The sequence below is a fragment of the Cucurbitaria berberidis genome (assembly GCF_010015615.1).
Source record: "Cucurbitaria berberidis CBS 394.84 unplaced genomic scaffold K460scaffold_5, whole genome shotgun sequence".
NCBI lineage: Eukaryota > Fungi > Ascomycota > Dothideomycetes > Pleosporales > Cucurbitariaceae > Cucurbitaria > Cucurbitaria berberidis.
This window is the reverse complement of record NW_024468939.1, coordinates 220,083-244,253: the sequence shown is the minus strand read 5'-3', so window position 1 is coordinate 244,253 and position 24,171 is coordinate 220,083. Positions and strand designations below refer to the sequence as shown.

General features: G+C 52.3%; 10 protein-coding genes across 10 annotated transcripts; 1 reads left to right on the top strand and 9 right to left on the bottom strand.

Annotated features, from left to right (window-relative positions):
- Window positions 1-312: 312 nt before the first annotated feature.
- K460DRAFT_369424 (NAD(P)-binding protein) lies at window positions 313-1,653 on the bottom strand. The gene is made up of 2 exons (XM_040933958.1): window positions 638-1,653; window positions 313-566 (listed from the first exon to the last, which is right to left on the bottom strand). Exons 1-2 carry the CDS (start codon window positions 1,174-1,176, stop codon window positions 404-406), a joined length of 702 nt encoding a protein of 233 aa, XP_040783954.1. The 5' UTR covers window positions 1,177-1,653; the 3' UTR covers window positions 313-403.
- Window positions 1,654-2,051: 398 nt separating this feature from the next.
- Window positions 2,052-3,683, bottom strand: K460DRAFT_358150 (uncharacterized protein; the record flags this gene model as incomplete). Its single annotated transcript, XM_040932087.1, has 1 exon — window positions 2,052-3,683. One exon carries the CDS (start codon window positions 3,681-3,683, stop codon window positions 2,052-2,054), a length of 1,632 nt encoding a protein of 543 aa, XP_040783953.1.
- Window positions 3,684-4,982: 1,299 nt separating this feature from the next.
- On the bottom strand, window positions 4,983-6,829 carry K460DRAFT_369422 (membrane transporter). The gene is made up of 5 exons (XM_040933957.1): window positions 6,617-6,829; window positions 6,174-6,564; window positions 5,410-6,113; window positions 5,176-5,349; window positions 4,983-5,095 (listed from the first exon to the last, which is right to left on the bottom strand). Exons 1-5 carry the CDS (start codon window positions 6,815-6,817, stop codon window positions 4,991-4,993), a joined length of 1,575 nt encoding a protein of 524 aa, XP_040783952.1. The 5' UTR covers window positions 6,818-6,829; the 3' UTR covers window positions 4,983-4,990.
- A 1,162-nt stretch (window positions 6,830-7,991) lies between these two features.
- Window positions 7,992-9,363, bottom strand: K460DRAFT_292763 (uncharacterized protein; the record flags this gene model as incomplete). The annotated part of the gene is made up of 3 exons (XM_040929371.1): window positions 7,992-8,439; window positions 8,493-8,949; window positions 9,144-9,363. 3 exons carry the CDS (start codon window positions 9,361-9,363, stop codon window positions 7,992-7,994), a joined length of 1,125 nt encoding a protein of 374 aa, XP_040783951.1.
- A 461-nt stretch (window positions 9,364-9,824) lies between these two features.
- On the bottom strand, window positions 9,825-11,197 carry K460DRAFT_369419 (alpha/beta-hydrolase). Its single transcript, XM_040933956.1, has 3 exons — window positions 11,010-11,197; window positions 10,431-10,959; window positions 9,825-10,377 (listed from the first exon to the last, which is right to left on the bottom strand). The coding sequence occupies exons 1-3, from the start codon at window positions 11,157-11,159 to the stop codon at window positions 9,905-9,907; spliced, it is 1,152 nt and encodes a 383-aa protein (XP_040783950.1). The 5' UTR covers window positions 11,160-11,197; the 3' UTR covers window positions 9,825-9,904.
- A 192-nt stretch (window positions 11,198-11,389) lies between these two features.
- K460DRAFT_318261 (WD40 repeat-like protein) lies at window positions 11,390-14,682 on the bottom strand. The gene is made up of 5 exons (XM_040930385.1): window positions 14,254-14,682; window positions 14,099-14,201; window positions 13,811-14,047; window positions 12,657-13,755; window positions 11,390-12,606 (listed from the first exon to the last, which is right to left on the bottom strand). The coding sequence occupies exons 1-5, from the start codon at window positions 14,371-14,373 to the stop codon at window positions 11,838-11,840; spliced, it is 2,328 nt and encodes a 775-aa protein (XP_040783949.1). The 5' UTR covers window positions 14,374-14,682; the 3' UTR covers window positions 11,390-11,837.
- A 690-nt stretch (window positions 14,683-15,372) lies between these two features.
- K460DRAFT_379474 (uncharacterized protein) lies at window positions 15,373-16,092 on the top strand (the record flags this gene model as incomplete). Its single annotated transcript, XM_040935168.1, has 1 exon — window positions 15,373-16,092. The coding sequence occupies one exon, from the start codon at window positions 15,373-15,375 to the stop codon at window positions 16,090-16,092; it is 720 nt and encodes a 239-aa protein (XP_040783948.1).
- Window positions 16,093-16,340: 248 nt separating this feature from the next.
- Window positions 16,341-19,063, bottom strand: K460DRAFT_344063 (oligopeptide transporter; the record flags this gene model as incomplete). The annotated part of the gene is made up of 6 exons (XM_040931240.1): window positions 18,646-19,063; window positions 18,460-18,595; window positions 18,267-18,395; window positions 17,834-18,214; window positions 17,329-17,774; window positions 16,341-17,174 (listed from the first exon to the last, which is right to left on the bottom strand). Exons 1-6 carry the CDS (start codon window positions 18,805-18,807, stop codon window positions 16,341-16,343), a joined length of 2,088 nt encoding a protein of 695 aa, XP_040783947.1. The 5' UTR covers window positions 18,808-19,063.
- A 251-nt stretch (window positions 19,064-19,314) lies between these two features.
- On the bottom strand, window positions 19,315-20,917 carry K460DRAFT_419452 (mitochondrial metallochaperone Sco1). Its single transcript, XM_040938015.1, has 4 exons — window positions 20,572-20,917; window positions 20,280-20,489; window positions 19,909-20,227; window positions 19,315-19,852 (listed from the first exon to the last, which is right to left on the bottom strand). The coding sequence occupies exons 1-4, from the start codon at window positions 20,848-20,850 to the stop codon at window positions 19,728-19,730; spliced, it is 933 nt and encodes a 310-aa protein (XP_040783946.1). The 5' UTR covers window positions 20,851-20,917; the 3' UTR covers window positions 19,315-19,727.
- A 189-nt stretch (window positions 20,918-21,106) lies between these two features.
- K460DRAFT_318248 (putative MFS multidrug transporter) lies at window positions 21,107-23,477 on the bottom strand. The gene is made up of 3 exons (XM_040930384.1): window positions 22,741-23,477; window positions 22,282-22,680; window positions 21,107-22,227 (listed from the first exon to the last, which is right to left on the bottom strand). Exons 1-3 carry the CDS (start codon window positions 23,158-23,160, stop codon window positions 21,235-21,237), a joined length of 1,812 nt encoding a protein of 603 aa, XP_040783945.1. The 5' UTR covers window positions 23,161-23,477; the 3' UTR covers window positions 21,107-21,234.
- Between the last annotated feature and the right edge of the window lie 694 nt (window positions 23,478-24,171).

Here is a 24,171-nt window from a genome sequence, read left to right as displayed (position 1 = left end):
ATTAGGGCGTAGGCGCTTTGAAAATCCTCTTAACAAAGACAAACTTTCATGTATGTTATACTAGTACTCCCAAGTTTCGGACATTCGTAGGCTTGATCTCCTACGACTGTATCAACAAACAAAACCACCACCACACCGCCGCTGTTTCCAATACCTCCCGCCATCTATACCCCAACCGTCGGGGATGTTATGCAAAGCGAATTCGTGCGTGGGTGAGAGCAAGTTCCTGCGGTCACCTGATTATTTGAATCGATCTCGACTCTAACAACCTTCACGCAACTAGCGATAGCTCAACAAGTAAAACTGGGGCAAACACGCTTTTGAAATCTACTTCATCCCAGCACTTGATTCGAGTCTATAAGTTCGGACTACCTCTAGTGACTCACCGTCCAGCATAGATCCGTTACTCGAACTTGACATAACCCTTGTCCTTTACAAACGTAGCATGCCACGGCACACCCTCTTGATGCTCCGCCAACTGAGCAAAGAAGTCGGCATGTGCAGGCCCATCGATAGCTATACCCTTCTGCTTGCCATCCGCAATACGCTCATCAACATAGAAGAATCTAGCGCATGTCAGAAAACAGTCTACGTCCTCGAGCTTCCCCACGGAGGAAAAAGATAGAAGATAACTCACCGGAACCCCTTGGCTGCATACGTTGCGTCCGCAAGCCCAATCCAGTGTGCCGAAGCCGATTTGCCGACGCCTAGAGTGAGCATCATGGGCACGGGCAGAATGAGCGTGTTCAGAATGTTGCCCGTGTAGATGAACGACTTCTTGACGTCGCTGGGGAGTGTCTCCCATCCCTTGACAGCGTGTTGCGCCGCAACATACGGGCTAACAGTGTTGAGATTCAGGTCCGCCACGAAATTGTCCACTGGAATCGAGAGCACAGAGTCGTTATCCGGAGGAGGCGTTAGACCCGCTGCATTGTACACGACGACGCTGGGCGCGGTGTTGAATTCGGATTTCACTGCGTCGAAGAGCGCGGGGATGGAGTCTGGTTTGCTGAAGTCGGCTTTCAGCGAGAGGTAGCCGTTGTTGCCACCGGTTTGGCCGCCGCTTCGCGATGCGATGGCGATTTTGTAGCCTGCGCTGGCGAACTTGGAGGCGACGGATGAGCCGATGTTGGGGCCGGCTCCGAGGATCAGGGCTACGAGTGTGGGTGGTGCCATTATTGGAGATTGTAGGTGTTTGGACTTTGCGTAGGAATGGACGTTTGTTTTAGGTTATGACGATGGGCTTTCTTTGGATGGATGGATTGATAGAGTGAAGATAGCCTGGGAGGAGCAGCAGGTTGGCTTTATATATCGTGTCTTCCACCCGAGACACACAATATAGAGGAGAACCGGGTTCATTCCGTCCAACTGGATGGGTAATCATGCATGCTTATGTTTTACAACCCGCTGCGGACAAATAGCGGACACTTCTACAACTACAACATACATCAGATCTGCAAGTAGCGCATGCCCTGCATGTCAGCATTGTACTCGTTATGTAAGCCGCGCGGTACGCTCAGAAGAGTAAAGTGAACGCTCACGCTAGGATGTCGTCTTCCCCCAAACATACTAGTACTTCTTCTCCCTTACCCCACTCTACTCAATCCATTCCGTTTCCGGAAGCATGTGCTTTCCTACCTACCTACCTCCTCGTCGGCAACATACCATGGGCTGACAAACCGTTGAAGTAGAACTATCCTCGCTATTGATCAAGTAGCGAGCTGACAAATGCACTTACTATTGGAAAAGAAGAACGGTCGAAGGGTATTCAGTTGTCATTGCGTTCACTTGGCTATAAATATATGTATATGTATATCCCTCGCATTCAGGTCCCTCCGTTCATCGCTACGCTGCCATACAGTGGGTTGGGTATCTTCCGCGCAGTCCAGTCTATAAACCACCACGCCGGGTGAAAATGCAAACAAGTCCGACCGAACCAAGATGCGCCAGTTGGATAAAAGGAGAGATGATGCCCTCAGATGCACAGGAAAACACATAGGAAATATATGCAAATATGCTTGCAAAGGGGTATAATATTGGTGGTGAGCAGCTCAAAAGAGCAGTGTCACCCCCAGGGAAACTGTACTGAGGCCAGTCTCGCGGCCGTCCTCGCTTCTTCTCTTGCCCATGATCTCTAGCTGGCGCGCTGCGTCGGCTTTGGTGTGTGTCATGGCAGTCGGCGAGGGTGGAGTGGACGACCCAGTGTCCTCGCCATGCTGCTCTGAGCGAGCCCGTGTTAAATCCTCGTCAAACGAGATGGAAGTAATCGAGTCATCTGTCACGCCACGAATAGGCGATCCAGGTCGCAAGGGTCCAATTGTAGCAGGCATTGTCTTTTCCACAACATGTGTAGTTGAAGCCCGATCGGTGGCAATCCTCGCAGGGTTCCTCGTAGGGCGCTTGGACTTGGGAAACTTGTGTGTATCGTAGCGCGGTGGATGCGATTTGTACTCGATCAAGACATGGTCCTTGACGTTGATACGCATACGCTTGCCAGCACAGAAGACGACATCGCTGACTCGTGGCGACGAAGCAAGTAGAACCGGAGCACAACGCCGGCGATAGCGAAGAGCCTGTGATGGAGTAGGCCTTAGTCTCGGCGCGAGTTTCGGGTCAGCCGAGCTGCTAGTCGAGGGGCGCTCAACATCGCCATTCTCATACTCGTGCGATGGTGAACCCTGCGTTAAAGAGTTCCTCGCCGATCTTGTCGGAAAGCGAACATCTTCTGGATCAAATTCCTCGAGTTCGAGATCAACTGCAGCGGGAGGGGCGCTCGCTAATGGACCTGGTTCCCGGGTAACGGCGAGATGTGGATAAAGCTGGCGGATAATCTGCTCTTGCTGCGCAATGATGCGTCGACCGGCTTCTAGGCTCTGGAGATTGTCGAGATTCTCTCCCACTTGCGCGCTGTCCAGCAGGCGTTGTCGTCTGCCTCTCCGCGGGAGACTTCGGTAGCGGGGCTCGCTGCGGTCTTCGAGTGGGGAGCTGATGTCGATTGCGGCGCAAAGGGCTTCGATCCAAGACAGCATCTCTTCTTCCGTCGATGGACACAGAAGGAATTGCTCCAGTTCCAGACGCATTCGGATCGCATGTTCCCGCACTGGTTCGAACATGTGTGGATCGGTTTCGTAGAGCTTTGCTCGAGCTGAGCTGGGCACCAGGTGCCCAAACGGATTCTTCAGTATTAACGGCGTCTTCTTGAAATCCGAGGCGACGCCCACTTCAGCATGCTGTAGCGTATATGTTCTCATGAGTCGTCCTGCACTTGGAAGTCGATTCTTGCTAAGAAGACTCGGGTGCTTTACGCGGTGTATGTTCAACTGCGTCCCTCGAAGAACAACATAGGCATCGGACCATTCACGGTGCCCCGAGACCTGGAAGGGCGACGAGAGCTCTTGTTTTATGCCCACAACTCCTCCAATCTCGACGGTACAGTTGTATGATGGCGGTAGAACATTGTCGCGGACGACCTGTTGCTCGTTCCGCGTCCTCGCGTCTAGATGTTGTAGGACCTTGGGATCGGTCGCGCGAGCGAAGGATGGCGGAGAGCCGGTGGGCAATTGCGCATGGGTGTGAAAGGTGTTGTGGTAGCCATATGTTGGTGGAGCGGCTGGCGCGCTCGAGGGATTCGATGAGCGGTGCCGCGTTCGGCCGGGAGACGTTGCTTGTGTGGTGGTGTCCATGTTGAAGACAGAGGTGTGAGTAGGAAGAGTCGAGCGAGACAACCAGGTCGAGATTTCAGGTCGAAACTGGGTAAATCAATCGCTCGACGTTTGCAGGCCGGGACCTAGCTCTTGTAATTGTCCCAGGTCGGCGATACGAAAGCGGTGCATGGAGCTGTCGTGGCTCGCTTTGCTTGTCCGAAAGCGGAACAGACGATGAATGGTGTAACGGGTCTTTGTTTCGAGCCCTTAAACAAAGGCCCAACAACGAACGAGATGTGCTCGATGGGATCCCTGACAAAGCCGCAGCGAGGGCTGGCAGGTATTGATTGAGGATGGAGGATTCAGGACGGACAGGGGTCGTCTTGCGGTGAAATGAGTAGCGCGAACGGTGCGTAGGATGGCACCGGAAGGAGCGCACTGGGTAGCGCAACGACGTTGCTCGGGCAGGTGAGGGAGAAAACGGAGAGGATAAGGCGGCAAACACAGCAGCGCCAGCAGCACGCACGCCCGGCGTGGTGTGATGGTGGATTAAGTATCCCATCAGCCATCACTCGGCGACGGGCGTCTATCAGCTGCCATGAGCGTTCGGCAGGCGACCGAAGCCAGCGAGTTCCAGAACTCGGCCAAGGCAGGCGCTAGCTGTTTTGGGACTAGCTGCCAACGCAAGCGATCCGCCGCCGCATCCCGCTCGCCCACCGCGGCAAGCCTACGAAGTACTACTCCACTCTGTTCGTTTCTTCTGCAGGGTGGAGCATCGCCAGGCAAGCCCAGAACCATCACACCACCTCATGCTCGTGTCTGGCATGGCACTGAGCACGCTGAAGTTTCGACTCCACCAACACATGCATCATCACGGAGTAGAGGCTGGTGCTGAGCTGACTCAGGCTTTGTCTTAGAGTCCAGACACCACCACGCCTACAGTAGACAACTGCACGAGGCGCTTAGACACTATGCACCTGCATCCACGTGAGATGGGTGGGAAGCTATTTGAATTCCCATAGCTCGGGTTCTGGTACCTTTCTTAGAGCTTAGTAGTAGCGTAGGTAGCTAGACAGGGCCACGAGCAGATTATGACAGTCAGCCATGTATACCTCGTCTATCTCTGCGGGTCGATGACGGGGCTACCACGCTTCAGAGTGACTGGACCACATACATTCCAGTCTTGCCATTCCCAGCAGGTCTATCCGAGTTATTCCAAGACCATCGAGACCGAAGTCTGGGTATCAAAATGCACAAATTACGCCCAACGTAATAGACTAAGAATTGAATCGCCTAGTCATGGTTGATACATCCAAACTGTGCGATTCTTTGCTCTACCCCACATCTTACGAACTACGCTTCCCGTATGGCTCGAAAGGGAACGCGATCGCAATGGCAGCCATGAAGATGTACAGCGCCGCACAAATGTAGATCGGCACGGCGGTTCCAGTCTATCGCAATGTTAGTCATTTGTATCTTCTCAAAGATCCCCTGCATCAAAAGAAGAGTTGGGTTGAAATATGAAACTCACATCCGCAACCGTAGCAATGACCGCAGAGAGGATACCCATGACCCTGTTCCACCCAATTGCAATTCCATTACCCGTGCCTCTGTGCGCGCTCGGCAGCACTTCTGGCGTATACGCATACAGCGTGCCGTAATAGATGTTCAGGAAAAAGTTGATCAGGCAGGTAAACACCACATTCTATCCCTCAGTCAGCACACACTCTACGTCGTCGAACCACCGGGGAATGGATATACATACCTGCGTCGCAGTCCGGACCTGCGTATACGCAAAGAAGAAAGCCATGGTAATCAGCGCCCCCACAACCATGGTATACTTCCTGCCCAGCCTAGTCGAACACAGCCACCCAGCAAGCACCGGTCCCCAGATGCCCGAGAAATTCACAAGCGTATAGTTCCTCCAGGTAATGTACGCGCTAGGCTGGCCAAACGCCGCGCCACGGGACGCCAGATAGGCAGGAAGAAACACGTTGTACAGCGGATAGGCAAGTCCAATCAGCGTCCACGAGAGCCAGATGAGCGAAGTGGAGATGCCGATGCGCTTCGTCGCGTACAGGCCCTTGAGGTGGATCCACACTTCGCCAAAGCCCCATTTGCTCTTGCCGTCCCTTGCGCGCTTCTCGATGGTGCCACACGCCTGCATAACGTCGAGCGTCAGGCTGCAGGGGCGGTTGTACTTGTTCGCGATGAACTGGAGCGTTTCGACACATTCGGCGTCGCGGCCTTCGCTGACGAGGAACTTGGGCGTTTCTTTGAGCCGGATCACGGTGATGCGCAGGATGGACATGACGAAGACGAGGGAGCCCGAGGCGTACCAGACGTAGCGCCAGCCTTGGTTGTTGGCTCGGGTGCAAGGGGGCGCATTGGGGGTGGTTGCGGGGTCTGCGCAGCTGTAGTTGGGGAGGAAGGCCCAGGCAAAAAACCCAGCGATCAGTTGACCAATGCCTATTGAGTTCCTATATTAGCTGTCAAGCTTCCCTAGGAGAGCGAAAAGAGATCACATACCCCACCACGCGGCCATGAGCGTCAACATCCATTGCCGGTAGCTTGGAAGATACTCGAGGAACACAGCCGTGTCGAGGACCAGATTGCCACCACCTCCAAACGAACTCAGGCAGATAAAGAGCCCCAGCACCTCCCAGTTTGGACTTGCGCCGGCCACGATGGCGAATACGCTACAGATGAGCAAGCTCAAGTTGAACGCAATCTTGCGACCCATGATATCCGCCGTAAGTCCCCAGAAGAGGGCACCGACCAGCATACCAACATACGCGGCGATGGTGAGGCCATTGCGGTAGCTGGGGTTGAACTCGAGGACAGCTTGCGCCGAGATGACGGACTGGATGAGCAGAATGAGCGAGTCGACTGCGTAGCCGAAGCCGTTGAGGACAAAGAGCTACTTCAAGTCAGTCACAATATGCGAGCTGCTCGGCCTCAGTAAGTTGTACCCTCCACTGATAGCGAGTAAATCCAATCTCGTCTATCGCGTTGTTGACGAGGTGCATCTTCGCATTGAGCACCGGATCCGTGTGCTCGAGTTGCAGAATGTCGCCCTTGGCCAGACTGCTCGTATCGTCGTACGCATGCTGCTGATTCTCCACGTCCTTCTCTTGCACTTTTTTATCGGGGAGTTTATTCGCTTCCTCCATTTTTGCGTGTGTAACGGCCTCGTCCTACTCTCCAATTTGCCGATGATTACTGGTATGTGCGATGTTGCACGCGACACCTCTCCAGATACCAAAAGTCCGCCCAAAGAGAGGGGCGCGAGGGGTACCAGAGGTCGATCGATCCCTTGCTATGCGAGCGACAAGCCTTATGTACCGTGTATCCAATGCTGTGCCATTGTCCCCACGCCCCGAAAGCAGCGTTAGGCAAATCAAGATACTCGAGCATGTCCTCATTGGCTGACATCATGGCTGTGGGTGGCCTAGCATACGGACCCACTTATAATACAAGCCTTGCCCCGTAAAGGCAGGAGGCTAGTGCGCAAGCGTTCGCAGATCGCCCATCACCCAACTGCGCGTGTTGCCTTCTCGTGCGGAGAGTGGTTTATCGTGCGCACCAAGGATCTGCGTCTCCATCTCCTTGGGAAATCTTTTCAACGCTATGCGATTCAAACGGCAGAACGTGCGAGGAGAAAATAGTCTGGATCTTGCTTGTATTCTAGAATCTACTTTAGAGTCTACGAGAGATTTTACTACAGGGAAATGCGATACCTTGTGCTTGGAAAACTGAGATTGTCGAGTCGTCTGTGGAGCAAGGAAAGTACTTTCTCTTCTAGGAAATCAGATACCGCGCTGTCATACGAGGTATACGCCGTTGCAGCAGTTGCATCGGGCGGAGTATTTGACATTTGGGAGTCGGGCTAAAGATGGTAAGAGTGTACCAGGTCTCGCATTGCATAACTGAACAGTGCACTGACGCGGGGCTGCTGAACTACTACTCATGTCTAGCCGTCACTCATGACAGCCATAAGGATGTGGCTGATGACTGGTGCTTTGGGCAACGATATGTGCGTCGACTTGTTTGGAGTAAACCAGCTCCTCGCAGACATCGCGCTTCGTTCACGGGGGCATTGTTAGAGAATCGTCAAAGATGTTGTACGTCTTGCCCGCCTTGAACAGATGCAGTGACACCTGGGTGGTTGAGAAGGTGTTGTTTCGGGTGCATACGTCCATGGAAAGTCGCCAGTGCCCGTTCACGAGCTGTAGGATGGGGCCAGCCATATCCAAAACGGAAACCTCGACAACACGCTTGCAAGATAGCCAGATCCTTTGTGTTCGTCCCGGTTCGTCACGGCTATGCCGGATTTGTATAGCATATCTACTGCCTCAACCGTGGTTTCTTCGTCACTAAAGTGTCTGCTGTCTTGGATTGATCCCACTCCTCCTGATTCTGATACCACTCCCCCAGCGTCAGTCCCTCCTGGCTTGAATTGGTATTTGCTTGCCAGATATCCACATGTCGTGTGATTTTGCCGGGATTTGCGTCATTGTGTTCAATACGCTGGAGTTCTGACGACTGAGAACGACCGCTGCTGTTCTTCGGAGTACCGTCGCTGTTCGAATTGCGCAGCTGCGAAGCTTCTCGCGCTTTTCTGTGGATTCGCCGGTAGAGATGGCGCGTGGTGGGCAGTATGCTGGCTATCATGTAGATAGAGGGTTCGACGAGGGCGTAGATTGTAGTACCCCCCGAGGCGTACCATGTTGGGTCCGAGAAGAGTGGGGTGGTGAAGAAGACGGAGAGGCGAATTGCGCATGTTATTATGCCCCTATATCATATCAATAACCTGTCTCCTTCATCTAGGCGATCCGTGTAACTTACAGCGAAGCAGCCAGAAAAGTAAGTACAAGGCCAATCTTTTCCGATGTAGGCATGCGCAGTTTGAGAAGCAACGGCCACGGGAGCACCAGCATAGCCACGTCCGTGACCAGACTCGGAATGCTATAAGTTTTATAAAAGAGCATCACGTCTCCACAAGTCCCGTCGTGGACATCGACCGCCTGGGTCCAGAAGTACCTAAAAGGCCGGCAAATCGAAAAGGCCAGGATGATAGAAATCACACCTTGAAGGATAATAATCACGCCGATGCCAATGATGGCGCGGCGATAATTCGGGACTTCGAAGACTTGGTAGTAGAGGAATAGAGTAGCCAGCTTAGAGAACATGACAGCGGGTGTGTAGGTGAATTCGAGGACTTTGGATAGTTTCAGCCAGGTCTGAAAGGTGGTGATTGGGACGGAGGCGACGTGGTGCCCTGCACCGCCTATCTTGTACATTACTATCGAGCGTCAGTCCGTATTTATGCATGATGATAGACTCATCGAGTTCTCCCATCTTGAACGTAAGCCATCGCAGCTCCAAGTCTGCCCTTCGTCTCCTCAAGCATTAGAAAATGCTTAACGCTTAATCCTTCCATCTCATTCGCATTCGCAAGTCGGTCCTTCTAGACAAGACAAGGAAAAGATGACTTACAGATTCCCGTCGCCGCGGTCCCCATACAAAGTACATAGCACAGCGTATTACACACCAACATGGGCATTCCCACGGCCTTGCGGTTAAAGTACCGGCTCACGAAGAAGACCAGTAAGAAGAAGGTATCAATAATGATGAAGGCGATGCAGACCCGCTGTGCCAAACCCGGATTATTCCTCTCGGCCAGAAACTCTGGCGACGGCGCGCTCGAGCCTGCCATGGTGGATAGGATAGGCGTTCGGGAGTTGATACATGCAAGGTAGGTTGCGTACAATTGCGGTGGGGCTAGTGGGGTGAGTGAGGGCGGACGAACCCGTTTTATGTATGAAGATGCGCAAGACGGTGAATGATAGAGGCGCGCAGAGTCGCAATGCGTTACTCCATTCGCACAATCCCACTGCAGTGCTGCGGCGCAGCCTTCAGACCTCTTTCTGCTATCTGGCAGGTTGGGCTGGGATCTGACAAGCCATTGCGGCAGGTTTTCGGTGTTATTTTCCCTTCAACACGCGGTTTCGGGGCTATTTTCCTTTATAACTCATGGCTTTCGGGGCTATTTTCGTTTCGTGATAGTGATAGGGGAGCTGAGGTGCGGAACCCCGGGTTCTACCCGCGTGCCGTGCGCCAAATCAGCGTGTGGAGTGGCTGTCAGACACGGGAAGTCTGCAAGGATATGCGAGGTAGCGGTCAATGGCGTAGATTAAAGCTGCAGACATGATGGATCAATGCATGAGGCCATTGAAACGCTACATATTATGCGTCGATCAGTGCCTTTCCAGCCACTGGTACACCCGATCTGCAATCTCAAGATTGTTTTTCTCCATAAAGAACATATGTCCGTTGCCATGAATACCCTCCGCGCCTAGATCCGCAAACTCGACGTCTACGCCGGCTTGCTTCAGATACTTGACGGTGCAGTAATCGTATTGCGCATGGTACGATGCTTCGCCAGTAACCACAAGTTCTGGGATTTTGCCCAGGTTCGTCAACTGCTTCGCCGGGGACTTCTGCATGATGCAGTAGTTGTGATCGGCGTCGATGGCTGGCTCGATAACTGTCTGCATGTTTTCGGCGTTCTTGCCTGCAGACGGTTCATATCCGATTGCAAGGTCAGTAAGGCCGAAAGCCCAGGCTGGGTCAGTTCCGAACGGCGGGCGGAGCGTGAATGGTGGGCCAGACGGCTCGAGCTGAACGATACCCTTGACAAGGTCTGACCGCATATCTCCGACCCTCCAACCTATTCACTCGTTAGTACATGCAGCGAGTCATGTAGGGTTTGCCTGAAAGTACCGTATGCTCCCGCCTGCGAGTGACTGATGATATAACACTCGCCTACGACGTCTACTAGAGCTGAGTATGCCTGCGCATTTTGCTCTTCACCTATGAAGCGATCCGTCTGGAGCTGCAGCTGGCTCCTGTAGAAGGCGTCGAAAGTTGGGTCGCCAATGCGACCGGTGCCGGGCCATTGCGTGTGGAGCTTCGCTTGGGGCCATTGATTGCCGTTGTTTGCCACGTTGGTGAAGATATCAGAGACAGAATTGGGGGAGCCAATGTACCCGATGTTTCCCTGTCCAGGAAACCAGAATGAGCGGCCACGTGCAGGCTGGTCTGAGAGATAGACTGTGTGACCTTTGGAGATGAAATAGGATGCCCATCCTGGCCGTCCGTCTGGAGTATCCAGGAAATTGGTACCGCTCTGAGCCGCGCCCGCAATGAAGATAATTGGGAGCGGCGGGTTTTCCGGGCATGGGTTAGGCGAAAGCTTCTCGACGTAAATTTGCCCTACCATGGCCACTGATGTGGAATTGGTTGCCTTGTCCTGTTTTCCAGTCTTAGATATGCGTGTAACTCGTGCGAATCGACACTTGCCGTCATGTTCGTGTAGTGTCCGCCAACGTAGAAGACTTCGCGCTTTGGAACAATGTCCTTAAGCTGGGAACTATTGGTTTGCGCATTGCCTCCCAGAAAAGCCACTTGGGCTAAATAAGTAAGAGAGGTAAAGGTACGAAGGTTGACCATATTGACCCGATTCTGTAAGTACTGCAAAGACCCCGCAAAGGAGACGTTCATGGGGAGAGAAGAGAGCTCCAGCTTGAATTTATAGACGAGGAACTCCGCGGGTAAGAAGCGACGGCGTGTAGGAGCTTGTATTAGGGCCTAATGTACAACGGGAGTAAGAAGCGATGGCGTGCAAGAGCTTGTATTAGGGCCTAGCTATTAGGCCCTAATGTAACTACGCGAGGCTAGGTAGGGCCTTTCTTCCGCCGGACGCTTCTAGAGTTCTGCAAAATTGCGGCAGATGCGGCAAATGACCAAGAGCCACAACCCTGGGACGATCGTCACCGATTGCACCGGCGATAAAGAACTGGGTCACTTGTGCGACAGTCCCACATTTCGCAAAGAAAGAACGGTTGGACGCCAGTCCAAGTCATACCATATAGTGCGTAGTTTCTAGAAAAGAGAGCACTGAGGCAATCTGGATTGGCTTTAACCTGTCTTCTGAAAATGAACATACATACCTTCATACAGCTATAAGACTCGAACACTGTGATAGCGCATATCTGCTTCCCTAACGCCCACCCAGAAAGAAACCGTAGTACTTATCATGGCAATAACCATGTATCCTAAACGCCATGCTGGAGAAAGAGTATTGTGCTACAGTCAACACCTGAAAGAAGTAGAAAACCGAAAACACGCCTATTGCTGATCAGGTATCTGCGCCGCTGGGGAATTCTCCTCGGTACTCGCGATCGCAGTGTCGCCCTCCACCGTCATCGTGATAGGTGTAGGCGCAATCCGCCTCCTCTTGCTTTCTCGGCTCTCCTCGACCTCTGGAACAGACTGCAATTCTCGTTTCTTCGAGCCAGACAATGCTTCATCTCGCTCCGATTCGCTTCTTTCACTTCTCTCGCTCTCCCTTCGTCCAGTGCCAATATTCGGAATACCACTAACTGAACTACTAGCACTGTGACTACCACCTTGTCCATGTGCCGGTGTAAGTGGGGGTGTCCACATTGGAACGGGACCTGAGTTTGCTGCCGCCAAGCTGGGCACGGAAGACATAGCTGGAGTTGGAGCGTTCATGTTGCCGGGATCACCTGCGCCGGGGGCGAAGGAAGAGGCGGTAGCGATACTGGAAACCGAGTTACTCCTGGCTGGACTGCCCGGTCTTACGGGGAAGAATGAGCTTGGGGAAGCTGGAAATCCTGCAGAGGGCTGCCTCTGCATTGGTGCTGCTGTCGCGGTTGTTGAGCCTGACATGCTTCCAGTCGTTGGCGTCGGGGTTGGAGTAGATTGATTGGACGCCAGAGATGCTGCTGTGTTGATTGCAGCAGGTGTGTGGTGTTGTCGACTTTGGATGGCCAACGGTCCTGTGTACTTTTCTCCAAGCTCACCAGATGCGAACGTTATCGCTGAACAGAACCCATCTGTAGATGTCATAAGTAGTGTGGATCCATCGTTCGACCTGCATGCTTATTAGCGACGTCATACAGGAAACGATAACCTGTTGCTTACCAGGTAATATCTGTAAAGGTAGCAAAGTGCAGGTTGCTAACAATGCACAGTGGCTTCTGCTGTTGGGTGTCATATATGTGAATAGCATCTTGCGTAGCGACTGCATAGATCATGCGATATGGAAGACTGAAAGTAGACGTTGGGCCTGGTGGCGGCCCTGAGACGTCACCCTCAGTAGGCTTTGGCGACGGTGCTGACACGCTTGGCGACGGCGACGGTGCACTGGTGATGGGCGGCGGATCCATTGATGCGTGTGATGTAGGTGGTTTCGAAGGCATGATGGGCTCTGGCAGGGAAGGCATCTCATCATCGATCGAGGAGGTGTCGATGGTGATTTGCCTCGTTTGCGGGGCATTCTGTCGTAAAGTGTAGTAGACTGGTGAGCAACGTACAGCCACAGAGGGCTTCTTGTGGCCGGGCAAGTATGCAACTGGGGGTTTGTTCAATCCAGCTCGAGTGTAGATGTAGACTGTATTGGCGATATCTTCAGCTGGCTTCGCTTCGCCAATCGATGGGTGGAGTGTCTTGTACTGTCCAGCTGGAGTGAAGAGTAGACTCCCATCTGGAGCAAAGGTGAGGCGCCTGAAGAACGACGTGAGAGTTTCGTTGAAGTAAATGGGTGCATTTCGGACACCCAGAGTTCCGATGCTGCTAATGCTGGGCGAGTTCGGCATGACGGCGGGTAAAGGCATGGATGGAGCCGGGGAGGCGGAGCGACGCATCGATGGCGAAGAGCCAAAGGACGATCGACGACTGTGTGATGTCGGGGGAGGGTGCATCATGGGAAGGGCTAGTGACTGCGGAGTGCCGGGCATGGACGGTACTGGCGAGCCGATTGCCATGCTAGAGTCTGCAACGAAGGAAGCCCGGCCACCAAAGTCGGGCGGTGCAGGGCTGTTGGAGGATACTCGTCGAGCGGGAAGATCCATCTTGGTGACCTTGCTATGCTGAGCTAGTGAAAATTGGCCATCTTTGTTCTTCAACGTGTAGATGTGCACTGATCTGTCTGATGACTGGGTCGCGATGTACTCGTTCATTGGATCCCATGCTACGCCTTGGACATAGTGGTTGTGCTCGGCAATCTGCCGCACGATGCTTCCTGGATTTCATTGAGTAGCTGTCCAGCCGTGGTGTTCAATCATGGGGTGCTGTACCTGTCTGAGCGTTGTATATGCGGGCAATGTTGTCCATACTGCCTGTGATAAAGAAGACGCCGTCTGGAGACCACGCCAGGTCGTAGATCTCTGACCCTATCGATCTGCACATGGCCTTGACTCGCCATGTCTCTTTGTCTTCGAGGCCTTCTTCGAAGTTGGTGTGTGTGGTCTGGTTCTCCGCAGGAACCCAGAGTAGGACGTTGCCATCGTCGCCAGCGCTTGCGAGTACTTCCCCTGCCAGATGTTAGCAACCGACGAATAGCTTGGGGACCGGGTCTAACAAACCTCGCGGACACCATCTCACTACATTTACTGCTTGCGTGTGCTTTACGAGTGTCGAGAGGTAGGTGACCTTTCGCTCTTCGCCTTGGGATTCGACGTTCCAAAGCTATGCATATCTATTAGCGTTGCCTAAACTTGCTCCCTTTTCAATATCGTACCCGAACATTGTTGTCCCCGCCTGCTGTTGCCAGTCTTCCCTTGCCATGGGGCTCGAAGTGGGCTGAATAGATGGGAGCGTTCTCGTTGTGCCAGGACACCAGAAGCGGAGCAGCCTTCATTGTGTGGTATTACGGCTCACCAGCCGTTCGATTGAGCAAGGTATTCGCGGAAAGAGCGGTATCGAAACGTGTGCGGTCGGGTAGCGTCTTCGTAGGGGTTGTGGGCGTCGTGTGCCTGGAAAAGTGCGTTGCCGGGGCGTGTCTGGGAGATTCGGTATGCTGAGCGGAGGTGACGGCTGGACGAAGCTCAAGACGGCACACAGCACTCGGTTTGGGGACGGATCTCGGAATTAGGGGTTTCTCTGACGTGGGCACGCGGCAGAGGAACGTTTCTTTGCGGCAATTGATTAGGTTTGGGGTGGTTGGCACTCTTCTGCACACCTGGGCACACACGAAGCGCGACAGTTGCACGTCCTAACCCAAAGAGGAGAGCTTATTAGTTTCACCCGCGCGCAGCCCGCCGTCAGATGCAGCGGACTCCGCACCGCTGTGACTGATTGACTGTTTGCTGAAAAAAGTACGTGTCTCGGATACTTCAATCGTCGTACCCGTCGTTTTTATTTACTTTACAAGTCTCCTTCCTTCACGTCGTGGGCACCGTTCGATCCGTTCCTTGTCCATCTGGACGGCTTAATATGAGACATGAGCGAAATATAGCGCTTCCTGCTTGCACCACCACGCCTGCAGGTATCAAAAGACTAGCAACATCCTTTTCGAGCTCTTAGCATTGAATCGCATTATTATAAATTGCCCAAGCGAAGATTCCCTCTTCTTGTCAGCCTTGTAGCTCCTTGCCATATCCAACAGAAAGAATAGGCAGTGAAGTTGTGCCTTCGCGTACCGGTCACAAGGCGAGTCCTGCCAGAGTTGCACAAGTAGCCTGAGTATCCATAAGAACCAAACGCAGTCGCCTGCTGAGGTCCATTCTATGCAAAGTGGTAAGACGTCGTACATTAGAGGACCACAGTGCACGGTCCACTTACGCATCGAGACCACGATCCACCAAACCCATCTCCTCCATGCCACTAAAACAAGGAAAAAGGAAAAATAATAGCCAGCATGTCCATGCAAGAACCTTCTCGCCTCGATACAGAGCTTGAGCTCCTAGAGGCCATGTATCCAGACCAAACAAGCCACAGTGCCAAATCACGCGAGTTCAGATTCTTAGATGGTGCTGCGTCACTCCTTCTCCGCCTACCAGAGACGTACCCAGAATCAGGTTCTCCAGATGTGATATCTGCAACTAATGCTTCCAAGACCGATATCCGGAATCAGACGAGATCGGGTATCAAAGAGCTTGGGCTGGCAGACGGAGAAGAAGCCCTAGACGCCATCATCGCAGCGTTCCAACAAGTCCTCGAATCGAACACCACCCAGCACAGCGACCAAATATCCTCGACAAGTCGCGATAGCACTGATAACCGGTCCAAGACAGTCATTGTATGGCTCCACCACCTCCTCAACACCAATAAACGCAAACTCGCTCTCTCCCCTCCCCCCGCATCCCCTCCCGTGTCTGGCCTCACTAAACCCGGTTACCCTGGCATCCTCATCTTCTCTGGCCCCTTCTCTGCAGTGAACGAACACGTCAACACGCTCAAAGCGCAAAATTGGCAGGCTTTCCAGGTTAGATATGAGGAAGAAACGCTCTGGCACTTTGCGCATGGGAGCGCGGTTAGGGAGGTTGAGACGATGGCGGATGTGGTAAAGGGGTTCGAGGCTGGAGAACGGGGGAAGAATCAGAAAGAGGAGTTCCTGAAAGCTGTAGGTATCAAATGAGCGAAGTACGGTTTTAGGGGTGGTCATGGAGCTCTGAGACATATCTTGTAAGTGTAGAACCCCTGAAACTCCTTAGGGCATTTTGAAACGAAGGTCTTACGACTCATTAGATGAGGTATAATTCTCCAACTCATTATAAGACGTAGTAAATACCCTAGTATTGTGCGAACCTCCTGTTCACCATCGACAATCATCACTCCATTACGACTCGAACCCCTCGGCTTGCCTTGCTCCTCTTCGAGGACCCCCTACTTACAAGACATTGGGCACCCAGCATTCGAACCATACTTATCGCCCCCGATCCCAGCTACCTGGAAGATGGCATTGATAACTCCACCAATGCCCTCTCCAGCAATCAGCCCAGACGCAATCGCATACCCATAAATATCAAAGTTCTCGGGATTCCTCTTCCGCCAGATTGCTGTAATGGTAGCACCAATCGTCATAGCAAGACCGAACTGCGTCTGCGGAAGTACAAAGGCAAGGCCGATGCACATGAAGTTCGGATGGTACTTCTTCATGAACGCCCAATTACCGACCCACAGATAGTGCCGGACAAGGACCATCAAAGAGCCGAGGATGGCGAAGATGATTGCGAAGATACCGGAAGACGTCGGAATGGGCAAAGTGGGATCTGTAATGGCGATTGCGGTCGCGCGCCATGCGGACACGGAAGGCACAGTGAAGGCGCAAGTGTCAGCATGAATGTCGGTGATACACGGATATGCCTTTGCAAAGAGCGAAAACATTGTAGGAGCGAGGAATACCGCGGCGAGAGTTCCAAGACCCTGAGCGAACCACTGCAGCTTGGGAGGTGTACGGAGTAAGAAACCTATGCGGAAGTCGCTGGTCAAGTGGGCGGTCTCACTGGCACCGATGCTACACATGGCGCCTCCGATTAAATTCAACCTTTGTGCCTTTGCAATCTCCCAGCCTTCACTCCTGGTAGCACCACCTAGGATGAGTTGCGAGGCCTTGGTAGCGGCAGTGAGAGGTGTAATATCGGTGACGCCCGTGCACTGTGTACAAACGAAGGAGAAAAAGGTTGTGAGTATGAGCGACAACAGGGACACTCCTACTGGCTATATTGGCGTTAGCAGAGCACTCGTTTGAAAACAGTACTTGTAGAGGAACGTCTTGAGCCAACCTGCTCTGAAAACACCTCGCATAGTATCTCGAGAATAACGGAGGTACTCCAGAACCGCCCAAGACAATTTGCATCGCCATCGTACGTACCATATCGAACTCGACCTTCAGGACAATGCAGATGCAGATGATAGACAGGACAAGGCCAGGGAGCCACATCCACATCTTGACCTGCTCATCGTCTGTAGCAGAGTCTTCCACATAGTCCTCATCAGATTGAGAACCGAAGTGCTGAAAGGCGTTGAGCTCTTTCCCCATTGCACGGCCAAGAGTATACACGCCCGTTGCCAGGCCGCGGCAAAGCGCTTTGCCGGCGAAGTACAGTATACGCCATTGGAGGGCCAGCTCGGTGAAGGAGACGGCGATCAAGAGAAGGACGCCGGGCCACAGGATCCAGTAGCGAGGCGAGGGGTGGTCCTTATTGCAGGCCGCCAACCCGAGAGATGTAAACGTCATATGTCCTTCCCACTTTGGATCTCCTTTGCCCAAGTCGATGCCCCAGGCCATATTGTTGTGTACCAGGGCAGGTCCAATGACTAAATTTTGAGGTACGAAGTCAGTAACGTCTTGTACTTTGTCTGTGAGCGTTACGTACTCCCCCAGGCGATGATTGAACCAGCCAAGAATGAGGCGGATACATTTAGGCCGACAAGCATGCCGGAACCGATAAAAGCGGGAGTCCATTCAATGTACCAACCCCAGTTTTCTACCGCAAGGGCACCGTTGTTGTAATTGCCCCAAATGTAGATCCAGGTGAAGACGTGCCAATCGTATAGGATACCTAATGCGTACTGTGAGACGACACGGAGAATCAGAGCAGCCCCAAAGGCAATGGAAAGGGCCGTCATCTTCATCTTAGCAATCGCCTCACCCGTGGTGGCTAGGTGCATGAACCGAATGGTCATGGCCGTGGCAGAAGCGGTAGGGAAGACCGATTGGAGTTCGCGTGCAACGTACACGATGAAGAACCTGCGCACTTGAACTTGTGTTAGAGACATTCATCTAGCTTCCTCCCGCAGACAACTTACTCGGTATAGCAAAGAAGTAGCCAAAGTATCCTGATACCGCAGTCAAAGCTACGATCTTCAGGTAGTCTTGCTGAGGCGATTCACCGAGCAACTTCAGCTGGTACATCGCGGGAAAAGCGGAGATGAACACTAGGGATTGGAGTACCAATTCAGCGTATGCGCTGCCTGTAGTACGCAGATTGACATTACGTACCGTGCGTCAAACCACTGCTAGCCATGGCAGTAGTTTGACAGATGTTGTTCTCCCGCGGACCGAAGCTACCACCGAGGAACGACGTCTCTGGAAGGAATGTGCTGAACGATTTGAGGATAGCGAAGCCGGCAATGGCCTATGGTCTTTAGCTACTGCAACCTGAGCTTTTGTGGGGGCGCAGCATACACCGAAGAGGTTGGCTGTGAAGGTCCACCCGGTCCTAAGTCCAAGGTAGACATTGGAAGCATTGACGAGAGCGCCGCAGCAGAGACCGACAAAGAGGGCCCGGAAGGTCAATAACTTCGAGCTCTCCTCGGGCAGGTTGTCGAAGGGCTTGAAAGGGTCCATGGCGTAGTCGTCATGGTACTCGCTATCAAACTGAGTGCGCTCGGGGTCGAGTTCCTTTTCGCCTTTCGTGGAAGCATGCGCAGGCCTGTCGTAGAAATTCTCATACTCGATGCTCTCACCCCTGCCTGTTGTTAATCAAGGTACTTCCAATTGATATTTGAGCCCGTCGATCGCTGCCACGATAGATGATGGTACTCACCTTCTGGGGTACCTTTGAGTGGAAGACTCAACGTGGCGATCGAAATCTTCGGTGTTAGGAGGCATTGTGGGCGGTCTTCAGCACCTGCCACTTTGGTCGAAGGGTTGCGAAGAAAGCTGTAGCTCTGGGTCGAGATTGGAGGCGAGTGATGATCGGGCGCTATTTATTGTCATTCAACAGTCGAAGCAGGACAATTCTACTTCACCCTGTGTTAAGCTCCGCTTCTGTGCGCGTTTCCAGTGAGGTGAAGGTAAAAGGTACCGAAGCTCTAGCGGAGGCAGGAGCAACTCAGGTATACCGCCAGAATTAGATAGGCTCCATATTCAGTCAGATAGCCTACGGAAGACACCTGTTTACAACAATTCTCCTGGACTGGTGCTTCTCTTCTCAAGGTAGTGCTGTGAGAGTTTAGCGCTTAGTGCAGTGTGCATTCGTCCATGTGAAAGCCGGGTACGGTAATGATGAGGGCGAGCAACAGCAGCCTATCGTTACTTGGGCCTCACATCCATATGGCGTTCAGAGCATGATCGAACTAAGAAGGATCATCGCAGGAGAGGATATGTACAACTGTATGTTGTGACGCAGTAGTTGTACAATATTCTACATATGCCTTACAATCTACAAGAAGTGCGTAGTAGTACACAAAAAGTACAACGGGCTAGTCCAGCTTGATCCACTGTATATCCCCTTTTAAAGGTCTATGTTAATAAATCAGAGACGTTCATTGCCATCGACTCTCCTTCTTGAGCGGCTTCTCCCAATCCTTGATGTGATCTGAAATCACCTTCGCGGCCTGGTCGGCGGTGAAGTTGCGTCCGATAGCTTCGACGAAATCGCCTTCTGGGTCTGTCGCATGATGTCAGCTTTCCGAATTCCCCACAAAGTAGCAATTCTTAACTTACCCATCAAATAGAAGTAAATACTATGGTCGACTAGATAATCTTGTCCCGGCTTCACACTCGACGGCGTGCTAAAGTACACCCTGTACGCCTTGCACGTCTCCTTGATCTTGTCATATTCGCCCGTCAACCCAATAAAGTCTGGGTGGAACTCTGCAAGGTACTCCTTGAGCACCTTGGGGTTGTCGCGCGCCGGATCGCAAGTGACCATGAGTGGGAGGAGCACCTTTCCGCATTGCTCGGTCACCTTGTCGTACATAAGAGCCATCTTGTCGAGCTCGTCGGGGCAGATGTCGGGGCAGTGTGTAAATCCGAAGTAGACCTGCGCACTTTCGTGTTAGCTTCTTTGATGTTATGTGAAGGGCACCGCGTACCAATGAGTATTTGCCCAACATGTCTTCGCTTCCGAATGGGTTCCCGTTCTGGTCAATGAGTTGGAATGGCCCTCCGACTTTAGGCTTGCCCATGCCCTTTGTCTGGTCCGCTATCCGCTTCCGCGCCATGCGCTCCTTTTCGTATGTGAAGTAGGCCCATAGTCCTCCGCCAGCTGCAACGAAGAGGATGGCGGCTGTGAGGTTGAATGGCTGGGGTCAAGGTCAGCGCCTGAAAAATGCTCCTAGAGGCTAAAGCTGGGATACAGCTTAATTGAGGATATATGTAACGTACTCCGCCCTTGTTCCTCGCGCGGATCTGGTCTATCGTCTTGAGCTTGCTGCGTGATGCTGACTGCGAAAATGATCGTAATTGTCCTTGAAAGCCCCCTGTCGCCTTCCCACTCTCAAGAATAGCTTTCTGTCCTTCCCTTAAACATGCTGTCGTCCCTCCTGGTGCAGTCCGTGTTGAGTTCGGGCTGTATGAAGCAAACGTTCGGTGCGCGATGCGGGGTGCCGCGCTGCTTTTGAATGCTCTTGCAGCCCCAGAGGCACATCTACATGGCGTAGACATTATGTGTGCGAATAGTGGGAGGCTTCAATGGGTGTTGGCGACGTAATGCGGTGAACTGATGTTGCGTGAGACTTTTCTTAAGGTTCGGGATGTGAACTTGAGCTTCTGAGAGCTTGGACCACCGTCGACTGACCGCTGCATCGACTTACGAAGTATCCTTCCATTCACCCAACATACTCCAATTGCTCTCAAATTCGCACATTCTAAGAAATGGAGAATTTAATACTGAATCTGAAAGGGCACAGATTCCTGATATCTGGGGTTTAGGCAAGTAGCTTGTTCAAGTAAGAGCCTCAATGATGCTCAATTCCAGAACATGGACATGTCCAAACATTAATGTACATCACAACCCTATCTCCAGTAGCCTCCGGTGGTATTTATGTGCTACCCTGCGGCGAATTTACTCTTTGCCCGCAGCGTCGCGCCAAACTTCCATAACATGAATGGCGCCGGAACACCGAGCGCAATCGCAACGAAACCCAACAAGCTGTTTCCCCAACCAAAATCCAAGGCTCTATACATCGCTGGAGCGAATAGGGGGAAGCCGAATCCAGCCAAAGACCTCAATACCGTTGCTGCCGCAATAGCGCTGGCAGCATACCTTGTGTACGAGTCAACCAGATACGTCTGGATGCACTGGAACCCCACAATTACTCCTCCACAGAATATACACGCTCCGATGTTTGGCACGATCCAATGGGTATGCTTTTGAGCGCTCCAGCCGTAGAGGAAAAGTCCGATGGGAACGAGTAGAGATGCCGGCACCATGAGTGGAACGCGGAATTCTGGTTTCCCCACGCCGTTATTGCGCTTCTTGAGACGACGGTAGAGCGCATCATTGAGAGGAGCAGTGATCTGTGTCCCGAGGAAGAAGCCCAAGCCCATTGAGATGAAATTGAGAGAGCCGATGCCGACGCTCATGCCATACCGTATAGTCCAAAGCCCGGGGAATGTTGACAACATGAGATACATAAGGCCATAGAGGTAAGCCATGTAACAAGCGAGGACGATAATAATCGGCTGTGTGCCTAGTAGCTTGAACGGTCTCTGCAATGCGACTTTGATCGTAGTGGCGAGTGTTCGATCAGGGCGATCAAATTCGGTATACAATTCCATATTGCCCGTCTCTTTGCGCATTCTATCTCGCTTCCAAGCCAACAGTTTCGGCGCATACGTCTCTTGCAAGAAGAAAAAGCCGAAGCACTGCACAATAGCAGTGAAGATGGTTGTGGCATAGAAACACCATCGCCATGTAGTGTTTTCACTGATGAAACCCCCGGCTATAGGTCCGATTGCTGGTCCTAGTAGGGGTGCGAGACTGTAAATTGAGATCGCTCTGCCACGCTGCTCGGGCAAGAAACAATCGCTGAGAAGACCCTAGTCATTATAAAGTCAGAGATGAGAGAAATAGACAGAGCTGAAGGTACTCACACCACCGATAGCTAATGGCGCCGACCCGCCCAAACCACTGAAGAACCGGAACGCCATCAGTTGTCCAGAACTCTGTGCAAATCCACAGCCCAAGTTCCATGCCAGATAGAACAGATTTGAAAGCTGCAGGACAAGCACTCTTCCGTAGATCTCAGATAGCGGTCCAAGAAACAACGGTCCTATCGCATATGCCAGGACGAAGATGGATAGTGTGAGAGCTGCTTCAACGTCGCTTTTGATGTTGAACTCGGCGCTGATCGATGTAAGAGCAGGTGCGATCATTGAAGATGAGATTGGTGAAACGAGCGTGAAGGAAGATACAATGAATGTAGCAGCCCACTTGCGCTTCGTGGACCAGTTCTTCGGGTTTGCAGGATCATCGACCGAATCCCATGTCACCTTATTATTGTTAGCGGATCCTGCGATCGAGCAAAGTTCTCTCTCCCTTGGAGCACTCACAAGATTTGGGTCTCTCGTGGATCTCGTCGTTGTCTTCTTCTCCAGCGTTGGAGCTGACGCTTCAACATCATGCTCGTTCGGGATGCCACCTCTAATCTCCTCACGTGTCCTCTCATCCGCATGCGCAGCATCGTCCTTCTCGTTTGATGCTTCTTCTTTTTCATCCACGTCATTCAAACTATCGTCATCGTCGCTGCTCGATGTTTCTATCTCTCGTCGCTCAGTTTCAGTCTTGTGAAGTGATCTTGCATCGTCATCGACATGTACTCCCTCGCCGTCTTCATGATGATAGACGGAGTGGTCATCTGGGAACTGGCTTGAGAGTATTCGATGTAGGTGTGGACCATCAGATCGCCGTGGACGGGATCGTGAGCGACTCCGTGATTGTTTCCGCGCTTGTGCTTGTCTTTTATTCTCCATAGATGGGTATGAGAATCGTGATAGTAGCAGGGGATGTGAGACAAGCGGTCAGAGAGCGAGTAGTTGCTGCGATGACTAGTACTTCGAATTGTTTCGCCCCAATTCGCGTCTGCAGATCTTCCGTGTAATCTGGCAAGAAGAAGGGAGGGTATGTTGTTGTTGTCTGGCAACCTGCGTTACCGACTCCTATTTCCGGAGAAGGACCGCAAATATAAACACTCGTATTCCGCGGCGAGTCGCCTCAGGACACAAGCTTTGACAAGCCTTGATGCCATTCCGGGTTTAAGCATCTTTTGGTGGACGAAAACTCCGTCTCGCGCCCCGAACCGAAGCATCATCGATACGCCGGTTAGAGCCCACTCGCCCTTTTCCGGCGAAATGAAAACATCAAGGGTATGATTTGTCGAAAAAGCTGTGGCGTATGGTAGTTTGACGCGTTGTGTCGTTAGCGAGAGATGGGGGGTGACGTAATGCTTTTTGATTTTCCGCGATGCGAGCCTCGCGTTTGAGAGTTGTATATCCGTGGGTTTAAGGCCGTTCCCAACCCCGAGTCTTCAATTGTCCTTCAATCTGCTATCTCTTTCCTTTTAGGTCATAGACCTATATCTCGGGACGACAGGATACATCTCGTTTACTTGTGGAAACTACACCTAGGGAACCTCCTATTTCCACTAGTTCGGTGCGGGAATAGCACAGGGAATAAGACGTCTCTTAAAGTCAGTGAGGAGTGACTTCTTCGCTTTTACCAAAGGTTGGATTTTTCACAGGCCGGCTGTGAGGGATCTTCGCCACCTTCTTTAGTTCTGGGGTTGACTTTGTCTTCTCTGTTGGCAGCACCTATTTGACACAACATTAGCAAAGACGAATTGGCTATATGAATCTCCTGGCGCGAGGAATACTTACTAATTCTCTCGTGCTAGGGAGGTAGCACGACGAAAAGTGTCCATTGGATCCGGCAGTCACTACAGAATATGATGAACTTAAAGAAAAGGTCGGCTTCCCACATCACCC